The following is a 9,048-nucleotide window of genomic DNA, read 5'->3' on the forward strand; positions in this document are numbered from 1 at the left end:
TGTCATAGATCGTTATATATATATGACAGTCTATAATATCGTATTTACACTCTGTGACACAGGACGCCAATATAAGAAACAGGTTTTTCGTCATATATATGACCAATCTTTATAGAGTCTATTTGAGCCATAAGCAATTTGTAGAATGCCTTTGGTTTCGTTTTATACACTTACCTCACATTTGACCAGACATCAGATGTACCATAATTTTTAAACTTTATAATAATATAATTGATAGGATGCATAATTGGTAGGTATTATATTATTATTTAGTTTACTATAAAAGCATCACAATATCAAAATAATACATAATATAATGTGGCAATACTATAAAGTGTTATCCTTTGTCTATGGCAGAAAAAATCATTGACTACTATCACGGAAGTCAAATACCGGTGTCAATATCACTTACATTTCATTAGTGACTCGATAATCTTTGAAAACTAATGCTCAAAATCGTAAAATGAACGTTAAACGTGAACCAGGTGCCTTCGAACCTGATGCAGATGAACAGCATTGGTTCGCTGTCTCCTTACAGGGAAATAATCCTGAGTCAAATACATACATCAAACAAGAGTATGATGATGATCCCTGCCACGCTGCCGAGGTTAGTTTTTCAAAGGTTATTTTATTCTCTCTCATGGTAAATATTCTCCAGTGAATCAACAACTGATAACGCCAACTATATATTTATGTAAGCAGGAATAAAGTATATTACCGAAAGAATTACTTATGTAGATATTTTGGAAATCGAATTAGGAATTTATCACTAGCCGTAGAATGAAACTATTTAACACTTTCAACGATTAGGTATAATTACTGTAAATGAGACGCCAGGGTTAGTTAAACCGAATTATTAAGATAAGGTATCGTTGGTACGTTCGCTTTGAATTAACATTACATTACGTTGGCTGTAATTGTTGCAAACATACCTATCCTGAGTTTGATAATACTTATCACTTTATCACTTTAGCGGTCGATAAGTATTGAATAGACCCACATGTCCTCATTGCAGAGTGTAAGAGCTGATACCCCTCACGTGTGTGGTCGAGCTTCACACGTATTATCGGTCTTCTTAAAAATATTCTAGATTTTATTATATAATGTTTTCTTTTTCAGAATATTGTTTCAGACCCAACAATAATAACATTCACGACAGATACTCAGCTAATTGACATCAAGACTGAGCTTATTGAAGACATTTATGAAGATCCTCAGCAGGGTTGTTCTTATTCGGAACAAGTGAATCGGGTAAGTACATTTATTTTAATTAATAAGTACAAATCGTGTGAAGGGGTGCAATGATTATAGTGACGGAATGCACTGTATAACATTCGAATATTTTGATATTGTTAGCTGTCACCAGTAGGTACCATAGAAATAATAAAACAATATGCATATATACCTACTTAATAATTTCTAGATTTTTCTTGTCGTTTCTGCAATTAAGAGCAATACACCAATACCTATTAAGTGTACTATTCGTGAAACATACCTACCTATTGTTGAAGTAGGTACTTTGATAATAGGTAACTACTGGGTAAAGTATTCGGATAGCATTGGAGGAGTGATAAAATAAGTTATAAGAGAGTGCTACCTACTTTAAATGCAACCATTGTCGAAAAATTCACTTTAACAATTCAACGCCATTAGGTAAAGTGCTCAGATGACATAAAACAGCTTAAATCCAACCGTTGCATAACTCATTGAACAACCAACCGTTCCAATTCTTCAAAGTGAATAAATGAAAGCCGATGTTTTATTAATAAAAACATAACGAACTTGACACTGTTGAATGTTTTAGTAGGAGCGTAAACATTGTGTTTGCTATGGTTTTTATCTACCATGGATCGGGCTGTTCTGAATCACATGTATGCTGGACATGCCTACCCCTCAGCCGTTACTTTCCTTATCTATGCATCAGCCAGTACTCTCGCGAAATAAAGGCCCGCACATGATATCTGTTATAAATCAATTTATTACCAGATCTGCCTATCTGTGCACCTTTATCTGATAACCGATTTGTTTTATTTGAAATATATTTATTAATTATTGTTTTTTGGTCAACGGCTGGTCAGCCCCAAGTAGACACATTGACGCCAGTAGATGTGTTCATAGCAAAAGTTGGGAAATGCCAAACTGCCAGCAAGTCCCATCTGCTGGCCTCCCCGTGGCGACCTCCGGGCAATGCAGCATACGCTGTAGCTAACAGCAGGGGGCGAAGGGCGAGTGACCGGCACCATAAAACTGGCCTTCTGGCTAAGGGAAGGAAATCCCCGACAGAAAAACCTGGTCGAGCCGACCTTCAGGGCCCTCGTGGCTCAGGCCTCGGGAGCGCTGGGCTAATCACCTTGCCTCCTTAAACGAAACAGATTAATAAAACACCTCTACAGCAGCCTCGGACGACAACCGGCTCTGTAAAACGACGACCTTGCATGGAAATGGACAATGAAACAGGTAGAGTAATCCTCTCTAACAACTCGAGTATGCGCATTGGGACATATAATGTTCGCACCCTGCGTACCCCCGGAAAGGACCTGCACGCCACACGCATCATGCACACCTACGGTGTGGACATCCTAGGGCTGAGCGAAGTGCGCTGGAAAGGAGCCGGGAGAAAGTTGATTGAGGGTTACTCTATTGTCTACTCAGGTCAGGAGCAATACCATCGCCAGGGAGTGGCAGTATTGATGTCAAAGAGAGCGGCCCGTTGCCTCGTGAAATGGGAACCAATCTCGGAGAGACTCATACGTGCCTCCTTCAAGACGCCTGGTAGCTCCTTGACCGTCTTTCAGTGCTACGCCCCCACTGAGGATGCCGACGCGCAGACAAAGGGTGCTTTTTACGATTCTCTCCACGTGGCAGTCTCCGCCATCCCCCGAAGAGACCGCGTGATTGTAATGGGGGATTATAATGCGAGAGTAGGAGCAGACCCGGTGCTTGGCCCCACGGTGATGGGACGACACGGCCTCGGTGACCCCAACGATAATGGTGAGCGGCTCGTAGAATTCGCAACTCTGAACGAGCTTGCAATCGGAGGCACTGTTTTTCCCCACAAAGACATTCACAAATAAACGTGGACGTCTCCTGATGGACGCACGAGGACGCAGATTGACCACTTCTTATACAGCTTGAAGCACCGAAAGGAACTTCTCGACGTGCGTACTTACAGAGGCGCCGATATCCATAGCGATCATGAGTTACTTATTGGAAACATCCGAGTAAAACTCAGTCGCCAGGCGAGGCCTCCAAAGCGCGAACGAATTGACGTTGAGAAGCTCTGACGCCGAAGAATTCGGACCGACTTCGAAACTGCTGTACGAGATAGTGTAGATCGTATCTACGAGCGGCACAAATCTGAATCCGACCTCATTGAGGCGGACTGGAGCCTCATAAAGAGTGCGATTGTGTTGTCGGCTCGTACCGTCCTTGGTACCAGAAGGAGTAAGCAGCCAAAATGGATGTCTGACGAAACGTGGGTTGAAATTGGTGAACGAGCCAGGCTAAAAGCCCTGAGAGACGAGGAGAGAGACCCCGACCGAACCGAGGACCGCCGAACTGACTACCAGACCCAAGACAGGGTAGTCAAACGATCCGTGCGGTTAAACAAGCGCAATTTTATGAACCGGCAAATTGAAGCGGCAGATGAGGCAGCAAGCAGAAATGACACCAGGAAACTCTTCCGAATCACCCGTGAAGTCTGCGGCAGGCGACCACCGACTCCCGGAGCCATTCGTGGTCCCAGTGGAGCAATAGAGTCTGACGCAGAATGTGTCAAGAAGATTTGGAAGAAACATTTCTGCGGAGTGCTGAACCACCCACCCCCCTTGGACCCCTTTGACAAATCTGCGGAAGCTTTACTTTTGGACATTCCCCGAGCGACCGACATTTCCGATTGCCCGCCCACGCACACCGAGATAAAATCGGCTGTGAAAAGGCTCAAGAACAGAAAGGCACCGGGGGGAGACGGGATTCATCCTGAATTCCTCAAGTACAGCTTGAGCGCAATCCTGCACCCTATGTTTCATCTAATGACAAAGGTGTGGGAAGAAGAGCGCTGCCCAAGGGACTGGGTGAACGGTGAAATCATCACACTTCTTAAAAAAAGGTGACCCTCTAAGCTGCGACAATTACCGAGGCATTACGCTACTCAGTGTTCCGGGAAAGATTTTGGCAAACATCATTTTGATGAGAATAAGGGACCCAATAATGCACGTCCTCAGGAAAAACCATGCCGGGTTTCTACCTGGTCGAGCGTGTGCAGACCAAATCCACAACCTTCGATGTCTTCTCCAGCAGAGCCATGAGTTGAACAGTCCGATGGCCTGCTGTTTTGTGGATTATGAGAAGGCTTTCGACAGTCCGCACCGCCCCTCCCTCTGGATGATACTGGGAGCATACGGGATCCCTCCCAAGATCATTGCCATAATCAAAAGCCTGCACGAGAATAGCGAATGCTGTGTCAGAATTGGAGACACTGTCACGGAATGGTTCGGGGTCACGACCGGAGTCAGACAGGGTTGTGTCCTTGCACCGTTTCTCTTTATCATTCTCTTTGACTTCATACTACGGAAGTCAATACCACCCGACCGAGGCATACCTGTTACCCCCACGGTGAAGCTATGCGACCTGGAATACGCCGATGATGCTGTCCTATTCGACAACTCAATCGAGGGCATTCAAGAGACAATCGACAGGTTGCATAACAACTCCTATCGCGTTGGTTTGAAAATCAACGCGAAGAAAACCAACGTCTTGTGCAATAGCACCTGTCCTGATCCAGATTTCCCTCTGATTAGCGATGGACAAAGCATCGAGAGCGTCGACAGCTTCAAGTACCTAGGGGTGCACATCACGGGAGATGGCATTTTGCAGAAAGAGCTCGCTATCCAAATAGGAATGGCTGGAGCAACATTCAACTCGATGCGAAATGTCTGGGACTCACGATTGTACTCGGTCAAAACCAAATGCCGCCTATTCGACGCTTGCATTCTGACGGTGCTGCTTTACGGTAGCGAATCATGGCACCTTACGAAGGCTCAGAGCAACCGTATACTGAGCTTCGAAAACAGATGTTTGCGACGAATACTGGGTGTGCGGTGGTATGACTTTAGAAGCAACGAGGAGATAAGAGAACGTACCAAACAGCCTCTCATCACGCTGAAAGTGAAGAGGCGACGTTGGACCTGGCTCGGCCACGTGCTGCGGATGCCAGAAGAGAACTTTAACCTGGCTTGCCTGTTCTTCAAGGCTTCCAATGCTTCCGGCATCCTGGAAGGCCGCTAAATACAATCTACAGAGTGTATACGGCGGAGCTACGGGATGCTGGTTTGACCTGGAACGAAGCAAGAAGACTGGCGAGCGACAGGGATTCTTGGAGGCGCCGCGTGGTGTCCATTTGCTCCAGTTAAGGGGCGGATATGGGCAAAGAAGAAGAAGTTTTTTCAGTGGGCTTCAACACACGTGCCCAGTATAAAATCGGATACCAACTTTCAGCGAGTTGATTTCAAAGTGGAGTGTGTTGACGACACAATAAGCCAAAGCATTCACGAGGAACAAAAGCCCGGTTGCTCTAATTCTGAATGGAAACCAGTATATCCAGTATGTATCTACACAATATGCTATGAAACTTAAACAATGCATGTACGTGGTTTGTTTTGATTTAAACACCACAGATTCGGGTACGTGATCATAGGGTGTCTTTTTTTCATATGAGATAAGTATAGGACATGAAATTAAGTATCAAAAACCTAATATCTGAAAGTTTATGTAATAATTGTCGTGATGTCACGGATTCTTTGACATTATTAGGAATTAAACTTTGTTTTATTTGTTTAAAACTAGAATACCTAATATATTTAAAATATTAATAAAACTTGGGTAATAGGTACGCGCACTTTGGCGCGAAAGTTATTTAGGTTCTGGAACGTGACTTTATATTTTCTCAAGAAATTGTTCCAGTCCACCAGCCAAAAGAGTTATGTCCTGTAATTTCGAGTAAACACTTAAATCACTGGACCAGTTTTAGCATCAGAAACAAAAACACACATTTTTTCATTCGTACTAGATTTTTAAAACAAAGATTTTATGGACTCATTTGAATCGTGAAATAGTTCAATGATTTGTTTTTACTCGCTCCTCACAGACAAGCAAACGTAGAGTAGAGGGTACAGTTGTTATCTTTCAATATAATCTTTAAATTGGCTATTTATTACCCACATAAATCAGTAGTTACATCATTCAGACCAATTTATTTACATTGTCATTCCGTATTTCAGCTGAAGCATCTTTCATTTACGAATCGTTAATACATCAGCGAATATTTGGTTGTTACAATATCTTTTCTTCAGAAATTGCCGGAATACATCATTGTCGAGTTGATGAAAGTAATATTGCATTGAATTTTGCAAAGATAAGCACCTTTACCTAGTCACGACCCAGTATTGAGGCGCCACTTTCTTCGGTCCATCGCCAACTCTCGCGCCCCCCACTATGCCAGACCTGTTTCTCGTAGATCGCTATCGAGGGCTGGCCACGGCGACAGAACTCTTGAGGCTGTGCCACAAGGGTTCGTAAGGTCACACTTGCTGGTGGCATCTGGAACACATGTCCCAGCCACGTAAGGTGTTTCTTCGCGATTACCTCAATTACTGAAGGCTGCTGTGTCTGCTCACGAAGACACAAAATAATATCACCTAATATTTTATAAAGAATTTCTATATGTATGTTAGTAATTTTCGTAAGATTTTAAGAAAAAAAAATGGGAAAATAGTTGTAGATTTTTAGTTTAGATATATAATTTAGATTCCTATGTTTATCTTTAAGATGTTTGATTTTTTATATATTATTCTCTCATAAACCTAAGTCGTTTGCTTACATGTTAATGCGATGTTTCACCATCTTTTAGTTGATTTCTGCAACCACTGCCGTGACCTATTCCAGTAGTCTCAGATTATCAGAGAGAGAAGTACAAGAGCCATACCATGAAATACAGATTGACTATCAAGACATTAAAAAGGAATTGGGCGTATATGAAACGATTACTAATATAGTCAGTCACACTTTTTAACGTAAGCATATACAATCTACCCTCACAGATCCCGAATTATTAGTAGCTGTTATAAAGTTGGAGAAAAAATCATTTAATAAGGAAAATTTTGTTTGTAGTTTTTGTTTTGATTTTTTTGCTTCGCTATCTCAATTGAAGCTTCACAAAAAGTGTCATAAAAATTCAATAGCGGAGACTTTTAATTATGTAAGCATGCGATCCGAATTCAAGAATCAAAACAAAATCACTCAATCTGGTAAAAAAGCATTTAAATGTAATCAATGTGACTACTATATCTTTCATTCTGGAAATTTAAAAAAACACAAAATGACTCACTCTTGTGTAAGGCCATTTAAATGTGACTACTCATCTAAAACATTTGGTAGAATGAAAATACACAAATTGACTCAATCTGGTGAAAAGCCATTTAAATGTGACTACTGTGAATACTCTTGTATACAATCTGGTAATATGAAAATACATAAAATGACTCATTCTGGTGAAAAGCCATTTAAATGTGACCAATGTAATTATTCGTGTATACTATCTAATGACATGAAAAAACACAAAATGACTCATTCTTGTGAAAGGCCATTTAAATGTGAACAGTGTAATTACTCTTGTATAACATCTAGTAATATGAAATTTCACAAAATGACCCATTCTGGTGAAAAGCCATTTAAATGTGACTACTGTGAATACTCTTGTATACAATCTGGTAATATGAAAATACATAAAATGACTCATTCTGGTGAAAAGCCATTTAAATGTGACCAATGTAATTATTCGTGTATACTATCTAATGACATGAAAAAACACAAAATGACTCATTCTTGTGAAAGGCCATTTAAATGTGAACAGTGTAATTACTCTTGTATAACATCTAGTAATATGAAATTTCACAAAATGACCCATTCTGGTGAAAAACCATTTAAATGTGTATTCTGTGAATACTCTTGTATACAATCTGGTGATATGAAAAATCACAAAATGACTCATTCTGGTGAAAAGCCACTGAAATGTGACCAATGCAATTACTCATGTATAAGGTCTGGTAGTATGAAAATACACAAAATGAGTCATTCTGGTGAAAAGCCGTTTAAATGTGACCAATGTAATTACTGTTCTATCAAATCTAGTAGTATAAATAGACACAAAATGACTCATTTCGATAAAAGGGTTTGATTAAGGAGTACATGGGCAAAACAGAAATTTTCACACTTAACTGAAAAATGACTTAAGTCAGCGCCATCTTTAGATTAATAAAGCCTGAGCATATCATTTTGCACAAGCAACGAGTTATCCACTGTTTAGATGTCAACATGAGATCCCAGATTGCTTGACATATTAATTCGCCCTTTTTCGTTTCAAGATGAATAATAAAATATCTTGAATCTAATATATTAATTAGGTATCAGTGTTATTAATAAATAAAAAAACATTCCTGTATTCATCAGCTGTCAATATCAGACTAGTCTTTCACACAAAAACTGGTAGTTATATCGATTTACAAAAAATATGTAGCATTGATATATGCATTACATTTGTAGAAGATGCATTAATTCCAATGTATTATTTATCATTTAACTCATCTATCCAAACCAAAACATTCCCTGTAGAAATACAGCTGGAACTATCGATTTGTAATAGCATTTTAAAAACGTGTTCAAATTTTTTTTTTAATTATGACAACTTTTGGTTTTGTGACAATTTATCTTGTTTTTCTCGTGAACCCTTTAGTAACTCATATTAAATCTAGCAATATAAAAATACAGAAAACTACGCATTCTAATGAAATGCCATACAAATATGTTAATAGTTAAACAAGTTGGTAATTGTAACATCCCTAGAGTTCATTGGGATTTTTTCTAAAATCTTGAGGCTGAATAAAAAAAAGTTTGATGGTTTTGTAAATGTTTGATTACCTATAATGTATTTTTCATATACACACGTTATTGTGTTATTAATCTTTTAGTTCCAAGGTTTTTATTGTTCATTTA

At 40.0% G+C, this 9,048-nt stretch overlaps 1 protein-coding gene across 1 annotated transcript; it reads left to right on the forward strand.

Annotated features, from left to right (window-relative positions):
- The first annotated feature begins 368 nt into the window (after positions 1–368).
- On the forward strand, positions 369–7,606 carry LOC147071010 (uncharacterized). The gene is made up of 3 exons (XM_085948690.1): positions 369–607; positions 1,120–1,251; positions 6,908–7,606. The coding sequence occupies exons 1-3, from the start codon at positions 464–466 to the stop codon at positions 7,067–7,069; spliced, it is 438 nt and encodes a 145-aa protein (XP_085804816.1). The 5' UTR covers positions 369–463; the 3' UTR covers positions 7,070–7,606.
- The last annotated feature ends 1,442 nt before the right edge of the window (positions 7,607–9,048 follow it).

The sequence above is a fragment of the Rhyacophila brunnea genome, unplaced genomic scaffold, assembly GCF_057557595.1.
Source record: "Rhyacophila brunnea isolate RB1 unplaced genomic scaffold, BYU_Rbru_1.0 scaffold_201, whole genome shotgun sequence".
NCBI classification, from domain to species: domain Eukaryota; kingdom Metazoa; phylum Arthropoda; class Insecta; order Trichoptera; family Rhyacophilidae; genus Rhyacophila; species Rhyacophila brunnea.

Coding starts and splice junctions, on each gene's coding strand:
- LOC147071010 (XM_085948690.1), top strand. CDS start 464: ATGAACGTTAAACGTGAACCAGGTGCCTTCGAACCTGATGCAGATGAA. Junction 608..1,119: donor ATCCCTGCCACGCTGCCGAG/GTTAGTTTTTCA, acceptor TTTCTTTTTCAG/AATATTGTTTCAGACCCAAC. Junction 1,252..6,907: donor ATTCGGAACAAGTGAATCGG/GTAAGTACATTT, acceptor ACCATCTTTTAG/TTGATTTCTGCAACCACTGC.